Below are 14,197 nucleotides of genomic sequence, written 5' to 3'. Positions count from 1 at the left end.
GAGTTTTGGATCCGAAAAGGCTATGTTAAAATTTGAAAGCAGTGTAACAAACACTGTTCCGGCATTTAGAGTGGTTTGGATTGTACCAATGCAGGCATGTTGGTAATCCAAGAAACGAGTATCTAAAAAGGCCATGCGAGCAACAACAGGTAATCCTTTTCGGCCATGGAAAGAGAGAGCAAGGCGGATAGCACTAAAGTAGAGATGCGTATACCCTTGCTATACCCACTGATGTGGAAAGTTAGAAAGTATCTGGAGGGTAACGAAATGTTCTTGCTAAGTAGCAGGAATAGGATGCTGGTCAAACCGGGATGACTGGACATATTCTTTAACTTCTCGGGGTGTGTGTTTGATGAGTTGTTTGATGGAACGGAGAGAAAAAAAAGAAGGTGGTTTGGCGAAAACAGAGTAGGGATTAATAAGGGAGAGATGAGTTTCCGAAATCTTACTATCTTCATTAAGGTATGAAACCTCATAAAGATAGTCAATTTTAGAAACATTTGAAATACGAACATCTAAAAGAGCATTTACATTGACTGGTGGAGTAGAATCGGTAGAATCACTCATGATGGGACAAATCTACCTTTTCCACCTGGTATTTCATCTAAAAACAAACAAGTAGGCTGAATAGAACGCTGGCTCTGATACCAAAAAGAGGGACTAAGATGCAAATCAGGGAAGACGAAGACAAGACTTGTGGCAGGTATGCTAAGGATTATCCTTTTCACGTTCAAAGGATCGCCGGAGAGAATTACAAGCTCTTTCTGCACTGGTAAAGCTTGGAGTGATCATGATTAGCGTGGTTAATCCTCATCCCACTGTGGAGGTTCAACGCCAAGGCCAAGCTCTACAAAGAAGTTTCGCTCTCCTACCTATTCCTCACTAGTGATATGAAATGGTGGAAAAGGCGAGACTGATGAACCTCAAGTATGTGAGGCACATGAGAAAGGTGAGGCAATATGAATCGAGCTATGTGGCCGCAACGTAGAGTAAGCTCCTCTCGTTGCTGCCGGAGGCGGCGTTCGAAAAGATGATCGCGATCGAGAGGTGGCAAGGGCGTGCCTCCGGAGTTCGACGCAGCGTTTGAGGAGGAGCACCGGAAACAGATGCCATGGACCATGCCGGACAAGAAGCCAAGGGAGGAGATCAAGCTGTCCCTTGTGTTGGCATAGGGGTGGTTCTACCAGACGTGCCAAGAATTTTGTCAGGGGCGATGGCGAGGTAGAGAGAAAGCTTGTGAGGTTCTATAAGACCGTGCAAGAGAAAGCTTGTGAGGTTCTATAAGACCGTGCAGCTGTTGGTGTGCGTGGAGGTCTCGGAGGAGGAAGATGAGGACGCACCGGTGATACGCATCAACACAATCGACAACAAGACGAAGTAAAGTGAAACAATAACAAAGGAAACAAATGAAAAAGAAAGACCTCAAATGGGCCTCACATTTGACTACGTGAGATAAAGCATTCTAAGATGGAAAAAAGTGAGGGGTAATATACTTACTATACATGCGAAAGGCCCTTAAAAAAACAAAATCCCGCGTTAATCGACTGGTGGTGCAGTACTATATTGCCGGAAACGGTTATTCACAGATAAAAGCGCCGGGTACCATTTGAAGCAACGAGTCGCAGTCACGCCCTCCGTGCAGTGCTGCGACCCAATTACTCCCAGCGCTTTCTCGCTCGTATGCACATCCTCCTCACTCACCTTCTTCTTCTTCTTACCATCCTGAGCTTCCTCTGCCATCTCGATCCTCCGTTCCCGCTTTCCAAACCATGGAGAGCAAGCCCATCTTCGTGGTGGAAGAGAGGAAAGAGCTCATGCTCTCCCCGAACGGAGGCGCCGACCCGGCTCCGAGAACGAGCCACTTCCTCAAACCCTCCGCGGCGGAGCCCGAGACCCACCCGCCTCCGCCCGTCCCGACCCCGCCGCCGCCGGAGAGCTTGCCGATCAGCGTCAGGTTGGACAACTGGCGCCGCCCGACCAAGAGGTGGACCGCGTGGGTCGATCGCATGGAGTCCGCGCACGAGCCCACGTGGAGGAGAGCCGGTATTTACGACGCCATCAAGTGTTCGACGTTCTCGATCCGGAAGCACCCTGGCTTGGTCCTCGGGCTCGCTCAACGTTGGTGTCCCGACACGAACACATTCGTTTTCCCCTGGGGCGAGGCCACCATCACGCTGGAGGACGTGATGGTCCTAGGGGGTTACTCGGTCTGGGGATCCTCCCCTGTTTCGAGCCATCTCGGGAGCCACTCGGGGGAGGTCCAGGCGAAGCTGGAGCGAGCGAGGTCGGAGATGACGAAGACCCCGGCAAACGTGGCGGACAGCTGCAAGTGGATGGAGAAGTTTAGGGACACCGGGAGCGACGTTGAGCACGAGGTCTTCCTCGCGTTCTGGCTGTCGAGGTTTGTATTCGCGGGCTCTTCCGACGTGATCACCGCGAGTGTACGGCAGATGGCGATAGGTCTGGCTAGAGGCGTGAGGATTGCACTTGCGCCCGCTGTTTTAGCTAGTATTTATAGAGATTTAAGTTGGCTGAAGATTGTTTTAGATGGGCTAGTTCCAGGGATGAAGGATGGAAATGAAGGGAAAGAGATTTATGTAAAAGTGTCGGCGCCGTTTGCTTTGGTTCAGGTATGGGCCTGGGAGAGATTTGCGACCACCATCAGGCCAAATCGTAGAGAGGTTCAGCCTGGGGAGCCTAGGTTGGGTCGATGGCACAAATCGAAAAAATTGAACCTTCAAAATGTGCATTCCATGATGGGCGAAGCCGGAGTACATTTTAATTGGCGTCCCTACAGCTTGGCCGTGAATGACTTGGCGTCCTATGCATTTTATGGCGAGAAAGAGAACTGGGTGTCGCTGGAGGAGGACGCCAATGCGGAACTGAGGTCATTCGCTCACTGCTTGATGGCTTGTGAGTTGCCCGGGCTGGATATTGTCGAGAAGTATTCGCCTCATCGAGTGGCCATGCAATTCGGGATGGATCAAGATATGCCAGGTCGGGTTGCCCCCTGCAACCAGGACCCTGAGATTGCTTGGGACAACTACAGTAAGTCAATCCAAGGTGCGCAGTTGTACATTCCAGCGAGGCTTTACAAACCGTGCGTAACAGCTCGCTATGCTGAGTGGTGGACTTCAAGGAGTTCAGATAGATCAATGCAGGGATTAAAAGGAAGGTCGGTAGTTAATGATGACCCAGTTCCTCCCGGTTTTCGGCTGAAAAGCGTTAGTGTGGACACAGCCGACTCCAGTGAAGATGATGATGGGCTAACTTTGGGAGAATTTTTTAGGTCCATTAAGCGAAGTAGAGCTACCGGGAGCTGCTCGGTTGGTCTCGGCAACAAATGCTTGCAGAATGATCAAATGCAAAGTTCCTTCTTACAGAATGTGGGTAGAGGAGACACTGACATCGAAACGAGAGCGTCACCAATGGAACCTGTCGTGAGGAATAGGCCCCACGATACTGCTCCTGGAGGAGCTCAAAGAGACGATGAGGAAGGCACTAATGGAATAGGGCAGAGAGTTACTGACGGAGGTTTAGCCGATGAAACTGCGGGAGAAAGCAGTGAGCGTTTAACGTGTGAAATGCTAGTGGCAGATCTCGAAGTTCGGATTAGCAAGTTGGAGAGAGCAGTTGCTGAGCGAAAAGCTCGGATTACCAAATGAAAGTCACTCTGAAGAATTCGAACTGTGATGCTTTCTATAAATTTCTACTGTCCTTCCATGTCTGTAGTATTCAACTAGATCTCTTTTTTGTTAATGCTCTAGACTATCATTTCTTTTCCTTCCCTTCTTATTCTATTTCATTTCATTTTTGCTTTTTGGGAGGTTCGCAGAGATTGATCTCAATGCTTTGTGAATGTTTAGATTGCTTGTTCGGTTGATTATTTAGCTTGTGTGAGAAGTGGCAATGCTTTGTGGCTGATTTTAGTGTCATGTATCTGATGCAGTGGACAAGACTTCATTTTTTGTGAATGTGTGAAAATGAATTTAAAAGTTCCAGAAAATCCGAATGAATAGCCATCAGCTTTTTAACAACCATCATCTATCAAAAACTGGCAGGAGTAATGCCTGCTGAGGATATCCCCTGCACAACGATGTTAAAGTATTTTCCAGGGTCAAAAGGTTATTTTTCCTGGGAATATGTCCTAGATCTTGTATCATTCTGCTTTCCATTATGTCGAAGACTAGAATCAAAGCCTGTGATTATTGTATCTGGTTCTGAAAGATGCCGTTTTTTGACAAAGATCATCCTGATACGGAAATGTCTTGAGAATGAAAATTTCTTGATTCTTCTCATTTCAAATGATACAGAGTCGACTTGTGCAGCAGTTTTTGTTTCAATTGAGCTAGCTCACCTGTTAAGTCTCGCCAAATTACAAAAAGAAAAAACAGAGCTATACCGTTAATAGTTGATTCCCTTGCAATTTTGACGGGAATTCTCATATTGAAAACTTTCACTCAAAAGGAATGGTACAAGTGCTTTTGCTCCTCATGCAATATCAAGTCAAAAAGGGTACTGTTGCTCATTTGGGTTGATCAGATTGCAGAACGTCATATTGCAGATCACTGATTTGGAGAAAAGGGTAATTGGAAAACTCAATTGCACCATTCGTTCTCCATCCTAGCTGAGGATTTGTTCCACAAGAAATGAGATTATTTAAAAGTGGAACAACAAAGCCAATTAACCTTTTCGAGCTCTCTCTGGCTAGTTCAAATGGAATGGCCTGAGAGAGTAGGCTTGTGTTGTGCCCTGAGATCTGATGTACAATTTAAAATTGCATGAGTTTATTATTAGGAGGGAAGAGGTCCAGAAAAGAAACATGCTAAATTTGATAAACAAAAGATCAGGCACAGAGAGGGAGGCAGCTAAGCAAACGTGTGTACCTGTCTCTCTTTTCTTAATTTTAGCAAATTGCAGTTATAATAGGGTCTCTCTCATTCTCTGCGAACTCCATGGGTGGAGAGAGCATTGCAGGGAAAGATGATCTAAGTAAACATTTTTCTGCATTCTTGTGTTTTCTCAGAGATCTTAAAAAAAAAAAAAAAAGATTCTGGTTCCTTCTAGGGGTAAAAGAAAATGCTTCTTTTGTCTTTGTTTCTCACTGAAATAGTACTGTTCTCGGATTATGAGCAGTTGTAGGATAGGATCTTTTTATTTTTTTTGGGGGTGGGGTTTGAGATCTATTATGATTACAAATTCGGTGTGATCGGTCCATCATCAAAAGATATTGTTTCTGGGTTTTTGATGGTGGCTGTATCCGAGTACTTGGGGATTGAAAGCGCTAGAAGGAGGAGAAAATGAGCTGTTTCCAATGTTGCATGTCCGAAAGAAGACTCGCCCGAAAATCATTGAAGAAGAGCATTCAAGAATACCACGACACAAAGACTTTAGCCTCATTCGCCAACATTTCCTTCAAATCAGGTAACAATCTCACATCAGTTGTCGCTGAATGATCCTTCGGTCCAGGCCTGTCTTTGTTCGAATATGATATAACAAATACTTGTCATTGATGATTCTGCATTTTCTCTTCGTGAAATATGTCCATGAATCGACAGAATAAAACATGCCTGTAAAGATACTTTCAATATAATCCAACTACAATTGAACATCAGATTAAGCTCTTCTCGAAGGCCAATTGCGAAATTCTGGAGGCTCTACTCATGTTGCATTATATCTTCGTGCCTTCAAATTTAAGCGTTTTTTCAGTTCCTACCATGTTTGTAGGCACATATACAGTGATATCTCCTTGAATGGCTTGAAGAATCTTGGTAGTCGCGTCATAGTCTCTGAATCAAATCACGAGTCTGAGTTCTTCATTTATAAATTCTATGGATCATGAAAAGCTAGTGTTAACCTAGCAGAGAGAGAGAGAGAGAGAGAGAGAGATGTAGGATTAAGGAAGTCAATCACCATCTTTGACCATGTCTTACAATTTTAGATTGTCCTGAAAGTTTTTGTCACGAACACAAGTGATGCGAATGCTTGATGATATTAGGTAACATAAACTTCTGGCTTCTAAACTAAAGGCAATGCTTCGCAAAACTGATCGAGAAAAAATTTCCCTGAATGCAGATAGCAGCAGGCGCAGATACATCACCGAAGAAATAAAAAAAATCGGAAAAGGGAATATCGCAGCTCAGATATTTACATTCAGGGAGCTGTGTGTTGCAACAAAGAATTTCAACCCCGATTCTCTAATCGGCGAAGGCGGTTTCGGGAGAGTGTACAAAGGACATATAGAGAGCAAAAATCAAGTAATGACGTGAAATATCTCCCTCCCTTTTGTGTCTTGTCTTGTTGCTAAAAAAACTGAATTAACAGTTAATACGCACCGCCGTGCGTCGAGCATTACTTATCAGGTGGTTGCCGTTAAGCAACTCGACCGGAATGGGTTTCAAGGGAATAGGGAGTTCCTTGTGGAGGTCTTGATGTTGAGTCTGCTACACCATCCTAACCTTGTCAATTTGGTTGGATATTGTGCTGACGGAGATCAGAGGGTTCTTGTATATGAGTACATGCCTAATGGTTCTCTAGAGGACCACCTTCTCGGTAAGTTTGGCATCTGAGTATAGATCTCTGAAACAAACTAACCGAAATTGTCCGAAAGTTGATCTCGAATTTTGAAAACAAAAGCATGTAGGTTGATTCCTGAATGCTTTTTTCTTGGACTTTTTCAGAACTGCCTCCGGGGAAGGCACCCTTGGATTGGAACACCAGGATGAAAATCGCTTCAGGAGCCGCAAAAGGGCTCGAGTACTTGCATGAGCAGGCCAATCCCCCCGTGATATACCGTGATTTCAAGGCATCCAACATACTACTAGACGAGGAATTCAACCCAAAGCTCTCCGATTTTGGGCTCGCGAAGCTAGGTCCCACAGGGGACAAGAGCCATGTGTCGACACGGGTCATGGGCACTTACGGTTACTGCGCACCTGAATATGCGCTGACGGGCCAATTGACAACAAAGTCCGATGTGTACAGCTTTGGGGTTGTTTTCCTGGAGATCATCACAGGAAGGAGAGTAATTGACAATACAAGGCCAACTGAAGAGCAGAACTTAGTTGCTTGGGTAGGTCTGAAAGGTTTTCAACCTTCTACTGAATAATTGGTCTCTCATACAACTCAAGCCTTTTCAAATTGATGGTAGCAATGCCTTATAAATTTTTTATAATCCGACTCTCATTTATTCATCGGGTTATAATTTTTGTCAGTCTATTAGAGAACTATCAGGATCAAAAAACATTTTCAAGCCTTGAACTGATGGAAATTACTTGATCTTGCTCTTAGGCACAACCTCTATTCAAGGACAGAAGGAAGTTCACATTAATGGCTGACCCGTTGCTTGAAGGGGCCTATCCGATAAAGGGTCTTTACCAGGCTCTTGCGGTCGCAGCTATGTGCCTTCAGGAGGAGGCGAGCACTCGGCCTCTGATCAGCGACGTTGTGACGGCTCTCGAGTATTTGGCAAACAGGAACAAGCAAGAGGAAAGTGTCGCCGAAGAGAACGGTGCCAAATGTGGTTTTCCTGGTGCAGGAACAGACGGAGCAGAAATTGAGAGCGTTAGTTAGAGGTGATGATGAGGGAAAATGCCTCTGGGGAGTCTGAAAAGAGAAGAAAGGAAATCGAATGGTTCGACTCAAACTCGTGTAAAACCTTCCATAACCATGCGAATGTCATCTCCTCTGATATCTTGTTCTGTTTTCTTGTCTCAAAAGTTGTGTGTTTCTGGTCAGATAAACTGACGTTTTCGATTATCTATGTGGATTCGAGTGGGAAAATCAGAAGTTGCAGAAGGAAGGATTGACTGAAATCCACTGGAAAATTTCAGAAGGCATGGGATTAAACTTGTCAACAGCCTGATTATCCATCCATAATCAATCACTTGCAGTTAATTTGGAAAAAAAATTAGGAGATTTATAACCCAAAATTAGGCAGTCATCATCACATCCTTCTTTTTGTCCAAAACTACAGTTTGAAAAACGTTGGAAGTGCACAAACGACAGCTTCCTTTTCTGGTGGGGCAACAAGGTACATCTTGTATTTAGGCATTGTTTTTTATTTTGTGCCGGTTGTTGGTACGTCGTTCTCGTTCTTGATAGCTTAGTTTGACTGTTGCCAAGCCGTCACGCTATAGTGCGATGCACCATTCGTGCAACACTCCGAAGGAAATTCGCAATTTACGATGATAACACTTCTCGACACTTTGGATATCGAAACGCTTTTCGAAAAAAACTATCTTTTCAAATAAAAGAGTTTACATTTTCAAAGCGTCAGCTGCCGATGAATTTTCTGAATTTCAAAACTTGTACTTTTTTATGATGTGTGCAATACTTAAAAAATCAACGAGACGCTTATATACTTCTTCGTTAAAATCGAAATCATTATAAATTTTTTGGTTTTTGATTTATTTTCAAGAGGCTTAGGGTCGGGTGTTTCGCATGAATTTCATCCAATTCAATCGTAACGGGTTTAAATTAGCCCTCTCCCTAAACTTTTAATTTATTAAGTATGGTTCCAAACTTTAACTTAATGTGCGATGTCAAGTTCAAACTATTAATTTATTTAATATTGTCCCTGATGTTCAATTTAGTCTCAGGACTATATGGAAATATTCGATATTATCCCTAAACTTGATTTGATCGAAAGATCGCATAAAATATTTTAATATAATTCAGAAACTAAGTAGAACATACACCAAAATTTTAAGGACTATATTAAATAAATTAAAAATTCAAGAATGACGGTACACACTAAATTAAAATTCACAAATCACATTAAATAAATTAAAAATTTATAAATCATATTGAGTTAAAATTTATGGACAATTTATGTCGTTATCCTCCCAATCCTAACCTTCAAGTCTTCGCAAAACATAAGAGAACCGACCAACCGGTCGACAGGGAATAATTGGAGTGCGTCGTTTCTAAGTTGGCCGGGCTCTTCAGAATCGCAAATAAGGACACGGAGATCGTCAGCGGCTGTTGGCGAGTCGATGCGAAGCTATCGTGTTGGTTTCTGCAAGGTGATGATGATGGCGACACTATCACTCGTGTGAAGATCTATCTCGGTGGAGCTTTTCCCTCGGGTATCTCTCTGTCCCTTTCGAAGGTTGCCGCGACGAGGAAAGAATGGGTCTTTGATTCGATTGTTTCGGCGTTATCTTGGTTGGATCTGCTCGGATTTGCTCGCTGTCGAACGCTCCTAGTCCTAGGTACTTGCTTAGTCTCAATGCGAATCATCTGCTCCGTGGTTACGGGGTTTGTTCGCACTGTGATTCTCTCGAGTTGAGGTTTTGACCTTTGGGCGAATCGGTTCCATGGACGGTTTGTTTGGTTTTTGCGAGTTGTCGATGTGCTCGGAGTTGCTCGGTCGTTGCTTCTTCGGACTGATTTCTCTCGTAGAATGCTTTGCTCTATATTCCAGTTTTGCTGTTATGGGAAAGCTTTGTTTTTTGAATGGAAATGGATTTGAGCTGAAATGGGTTGATTGCTTGGAGTTGGAGGTATCTTCACTGCAAGTCGCGCACTTTGTCTTGTGATTTCGTAATTAAAAGTTACATCTTTCGTGAGAAGTTTGAAACTTTCTTTTACCCCTTTTGCAGAATCTCTGTGGAAACATAGGATTTGAACTTCAAACTCGATGCACGTTCGTTCTGTTTAATGTTTACCAGCTTTGTCGACGGCTTTAGTTGCTTTTGCAATTTGCTTATGATAAATCTTGGTCGAGCCGTGCTTAATTTCGTTCCTGAACTGTCGGTCTTTGTCATTCACCTGTCTGGAATTTCGATACCATTATGACCTTATTGTGGACATGAATTTTCTTGCTGAGACTTAACATCAACAGGAGGTTTTGGTGCGTGTGCCGAGGTTAAGACGTCGTTTGAACTCGTTCACGCTGTTTTAAGATCTTTATGTAAACTTAAAATTGTTCTTATCTTAGACATGTACATTCAAGAATTTACATACTCCAAACTAGTGATACTACAGGAAATGTTTGCAACTGCTATTCTGATCAGTGATCTCTCCACTCCGTTGTCTTCAGAAACTCTTCTGCCGGAAGAATTACCTTAGACTGTGGATTGGACTGTTCAGCAACATGGTTCAGACGCTGGAAGCTATCAAAGGTGGTGGAGGATCCATCAGGATTGGAACCACTGGTACAATCAGTGCGCTAATGACGAGAGAATTGGAATCCATCAAGTCTGCTCCTAAGACGCCAATCTCTCCTAGAAATCGACCTCGGCCGCAAGTGGTTTCCATTTCCTGCAGGGCCACTACTCCTAAAAGACCACAACAAAGGAAGTCAATGGACGGAGCAAGCAGCAGCAACTGTGCTGATGAAAGAAGCCTGGAGGTTCCTCGGAAAACAAAAGGTCATGGCAGAACTAACACTGAACTCCCAATGCTCGCAGGCGATGATGTTGCTCTTGATGGAACTCCAGAGAGGAGGAAAACTGACAAAAAGGTAACTAACATTGTTGAGGTTGTGGATATAAGATGTGGCAACGCTGATAGAGCTTGGGCTGGCCCTATAACTAACCGGCTTAAGAAGCTGAGCTTCTCAAAGCTCTCTGAGAGTATTGTCTAGGCTTGGAGATTCATGTCCAATTTGAGGTTTCTGTAGTTGAAACTGGAAGTGCCAACAGGCCTTCTGTTGTCTGAAACCTCAATCATAGAACATATGCTTGGCACGAGCCTATTGCTGCTCCCTTTCCTTTTCTTTTTATGGGTCAAGAGTGAACCAAATGTAGGTTTGGCAGGATTGCTAGAGGAAGAAGCCATGTCTGTGACCTGAGGTCGAGGCTTCTCTGAATTCTCTCTACAGCTCAACTCGACCCTTCTGAAATACTCGATTTCCTGCATTATAAGGGATCCGACGGTGCCCTTTGTCCCTATTTCGACAGGAGCAGCCATTTCTTGAGGGATTTCTGTGTCGCTTGGTCTGGATTTATACATGTTCTCTATGCCGGGAGCTATGGAAGCTTGATAATGAAGAGAGGTGGTTTTGGGTCTTGTCTGGGTGGGAAGATTGCTTTCGATCTGGGGCACTGGGTGTTTTGGTCTCATAGCTAGTGTATTCACATGAATTCTGAACCTTAAGTTTTCTATCTGAGAGGGAACCCCTGTAGATTTTTACTACTTGGTGGATGGGATAGTGACATAAGGTCACTTTATACATGTGCTTGCAGTTAAAACCTTTTAAGGTGCTAACCAACTGTCGTATTTCTCTACCTGCTAAATGGTGCTCTTATTGTTTGCTTAAATTTGATAATGCTACCACAAGCATTAGGTCATTACGGGAAATGGAAGATAGTTTTTTCTGATTTGTTTCAAACGTACGTAGTTTTATGTTAATATGGTAAATGGAAGGAACTTCTGTCGAAATCTGGTAACTTGCTCTCCGCTAAACATTCCTAATTTTTTTGTTGTAAATTGCGATTTTCAGCTCGATTAACCATGGTAGTGCCTGGATTTACAGTACAGGTCGAAAATGACACTAGATGATGATTTGCGTGGCACTATATGCAGTCACTCTAGAATAGGCAGACCACCACATGCTAGATAATTAGGATGAAGGCGACTCTTTCTTGTCATTTTCAAATAAGCTGTGGTGTGCTTTTTCCACGACTTCAGTGCCAAGTGAAAACAACAGGACTTGAGTGGTTGATTTGGTGGAGCAACTTGAGTGCTTCACAGGGCATGGATGATGGATGATGGGTGTGGTTGCATTTGCTGGTTCTTTTCTCTATGTTCATGAGGAAACCATGACTGAAATTCCCTTTATGGATGCGGTGAAGGAGATGGGTTTCTCCCAGTTATTTTCACCTTCCCAGACCCTTTGTGAGCAAATGACCTTCAATGGCATTGAAGGGACCGATCCAGAATTTGGCGCTCGTGTACTTCGTAACTTCTCGGGTCATTTGGGTGAATCTGTATTGCCACAGCTAGGAAGAAAGATAAAATACGTGGCATTGACATTTGATCGCATCAAGACAACGTGTCTGTAGGCACGTAGTGTTGTGGGTCGTCACGTCTATGGCGACAGCTGTAGTCTTTTGTTGTCTTGTCGAGGCACACCGAAAGTCCCAGCAAAACCTTGTAGTTGTAAAAGGACTCTTCGTCTCAGCTATAAAATAATTCAGAGCCTTGTCGGGGTAGCTTCTGGTGTTAGGCTTTTAGCTATTGGTCTTTTGAGCTTCAATTATTGTTCTCGACTCTGAGCAAACTTTTGATTTTTGAAGTGCTCTGTATGTTTCCCAATTCCAAACTTTTGAAAATATGGTTGCTTTTGTTCGATCAACTTTAAATTTTCACTTTTAAGGAAAAAGAAATGTCTTGCTTAAATTTAAAAACTCGCCTTGGCCAGTTTTGACAATGCTTTTGCTTAGGCTTCGGGGTTTTAATCGAAATCTGTGGTTTTCTATAAGTTGGTGTTTATGAGTTACTAGCTATGTAGTAGTATAGTTTTGGTCGTTAGCTTAGTAGATTGGTTATTTTAATAATAAACATGCTTGGTAAAAAAAAAAACTACAAGGAAAAAATGAAAACATAAGAAATACTGCTTAGTATATGGATCAGCTGAAAATTCCACCCGGGCAGTGGATCGTACCACTTAACCCCCCTCATTGGTTCACCAATGTCTTCGCTCTTCGCGGTTAGCCCATAGGGTCCCTCGCAAGTGCCGAAGTTTATCTCGAAAGTGCAATCGGATTTTAAAACTTTTAAAAAGTGCAATCAAGTTCTTAATATTGTCAAATTGGCGAAATACTGACATGACTTTTTATATTAGTTTCTCGTGACACGTGATGCTGACGTGGCATTTTGTATTATTTTTTGGAGAGAGAGGTGCTGATATGGCATCTTCTTGTTCAGTCCAACGTCCTCCTCCTCCTTCATCCACCAACCCAATGCCATAAGTCACCCTCGTCCATCGCTGAAAGCTTCATCAAATGGGATCACAAGAGCCTTGGGCAATTGAAATTAAAGTATATTTGTGAGAGGTGTGGTGGGTTGCTGGGAGTTTTACCTTCCACATTTAGTAGCAAAAAAAAAAAAACAAAGGGACGAACGGCAAAAAGAACCAGCTGCAACGGGTAAATTGTGAGTTGCCCGGCGATATTATAACTTTAAAGCTAAATTTACACCTCAAAAGTAAGTCATCGTCTCCAAGCTAAGTTTACCCCTGGCTCGCTCTCTCTCACGCACAATCAGAATCATGGCGGGTTGTCATCGATCGCGGTGGTCGGTAGCAACCGTGGTCTGCGGCGACCGCCACAAGGCAGTCGCACCTCCCAATCGACAGCTCGGTCCGAGGTCACAATGGGGGTCCGGTTTGCTCAAGTCTAAGCTCTTGTTCGATTCACTTACCAACAATTATCTGTTTGTGAGAAAATTAGCAACTTTTGCAATTTAGAACACCCACATTTTCCCCCCTTCTTCTTTCAAATCCTGTTCCACAAACCTCTTTCTTGTTTCTTTCTTTTAAGATCATGCTATTTTAGTTTGTCCGTCATGTCGTCATATCAAGAGATTGCATTCTAAAATGGACCGTCTTAAATATCGTGGGGACAGTTGTCTACAAATGTCTCCAAGGTACTTGCTGATCATACCAAATATATAATCGATTTCATTTTCAATGCATGGACACTCCAACAGAATAAACGTGCATTGAAATTGACGTACATTCTTCACATAAGTGTTTCACAAGTTTCTTAAGGCATTCGTTAACGAAAACCATATTATTTATTCCGGTCTATTTCGCTAAAAGAAATAGCAACCTGATCATGATTGTTGCTCGCCTAATAGTTAATTAGTTCTCAGGCATACCCATAGAACTTTTGAGATGATATTGTATATTTTATTTTATTTATTTAGTGATATCATTCTATGGATAACATGATAACCATCATATGTAAAAGTATACGCTAAACACCATAACGATGATAGTCTTCCTAAATCATAGACACTTATTATAAATCAAATGAAGGGGTGGTTCTATATGCACAGAAAGAAAGTAAATAGTTGTTCGACAATGAGTCTTATATATAGTAAGGGTAATTTTGAAAAGCAAGTAGTGAGATAAATTGTGGTTTTGGCTTTAATATGCTGTACCATTAAGCGGACTGGGTTGCCTTGGAGCCAGATTGTTTTTTTTTTTTTGTTTTTTGGTAACCGAGGTGTCCGGGCCAGCTTG

The 14,197-nt window shown here is 43.0% G+C and overlaps 3 protein-coding genes across 3 annotated transcripts; all 3 read left to right on the top strand.

Annotated features, from left to right (window-relative positions):
• Window positions 1-1,606: 1,606 nt before the first annotated feature.
• LOC115667458 (uncharacterized) lies at window positions 1,607-3,974 on the top strand. Its single transcript, XM_030589037.2, has one exon. The coding sequence runs from the start codon at window positions 1,770-1,772 to the stop codon at window positions 3,663-3,665; it is 1,896 nt and encodes a 631-aa protein (XP_030444897.2). The 5' UTR covers window positions 1,607-1,769; the 3' UTR covers window positions 3,666-3,974.
• A 1,062-nt stretch (window positions 3,975-5,036) lies between these two features.
• On the top strand, window positions 5,037-7,718 carry LOC115667084 (probable serine/threonine-protein kinase PBL23). Its single transcript, XM_030588706.2, has 5 exons — window positions 5,037-5,424; window positions 6,076-6,257; window positions 6,363-6,552; window positions 6,681-7,072; window positions 7,291-7,718. Exons 1-5 carry the CDS (start codon window positions 5,301-5,303, stop codon window positions 7,570-7,572), a joined length of 1,170 nt encoding a protein of 389 aa, XP_030444566.2. The 5' UTR covers window positions 5,037-5,300; the 3' UTR covers window positions 7,573-7,718.
• Window positions 7,719-9,320: 1,602 nt separating this feature from the next.
• LOC130138234 (uncharacterized) lies at window positions 9,321-11,243 on the top strand. The gene is made up of 3 exons (XM_056311678.1): window positions 9,321-9,506; window positions 10,046-10,468; window positions 10,908-11,243. The coding sequence occupies exons 1-3, from the start codon at window positions 9,321-9,323 to the stop codon at window positions 11,070-11,072; spliced, it is 774 nt and encodes a 257-aa protein (XP_056167653.1). The 3' UTR covers window positions 11,073-11,243.
• The last annotated feature ends 2,954 nt before the right edge of the window (window positions 11,244-14,197 follow it).

The sequence above is a fragment of the Syzygium oleosum genome, unplaced genomic scaffold (genome assembly GCF_021117445.2).
Source record: "Syzygium oleosum isolate NSW1041296 unplaced genomic scaffold, Sole_v2.1 Sole_v2.05, whole genome shotgun sequence".
Classification (NCBI taxonomy): domain Eukaryota; kingdom Viridiplantae; phylum Streptophyta; class Magnoliopsida; order Myrtales; family Myrtaceae; genus Syzygium; species Syzygium oleosum.
The sequence above is the reverse complement of the archived record's forward strand: the minus strand, read 5'-3'. Positions and strand labels throughout refer to the sequence as shown.

What these genes read in the sequence shown, in the direction of transcription:
- LOC115667458 (XM_030589037.2), top strand. Translation starts at nt 1,770, where the DNA reads ATGGAGAGCAAGCCCATCTTCGTGGTGGAAGAGAGGAAAGAGCTCATG.
- LOC115667084 (XM_030588706.2), top strand. Translation starts at nt 5,301, where the DNA reads ATGAGCTGTTTCCAATGTTGCATGTCCGAAAGAAGACTCGCCCGAAAA. An exon ending in TCTAGAGGACCACCTTCTCG is followed by an intron (nt 6,553 to 6,680) that starts GTAAGTTTGGCA and finishes GGACTTTTTCAG; the next exon opens with AACTGCCTCCGGGGAAGGCA. An exon ending in AGCAGAACTTAGTTGCTTGG is followed by an intron (nt 7,073 to 7,290) that starts GTAGGTCTGAAA and finishes TCTTGCTCTTAG; the next exon opens with GCACAACCTCTATTCAAGGA.
- LOC130138234 (XM_056311678.1), top strand. Translation starts at nt 9,321, where the DNA reads ATGGACGGTTTGTTTGGTTTTTGCGAGTTGTCGATGTGCTCGGAGTTG. An exon ending in TTGATTGCTTGGAGTTGGAG is followed by an intron (nt 9,507 to 10,045) that starts GTATCTTCACTG and finishes CGTTGTCTTCAG; the next exon opens with AAACTCTTCTGCCGGAAGAA. An exon ending in GGAGGAAAACTGACAAAAAG is followed by an intron (nt 10,469 to 10,907) that starts GTAACTAACATT and finishes CTATTTCGACAG; the next exon opens with GAGCAGCCATTTCTTGAGGG.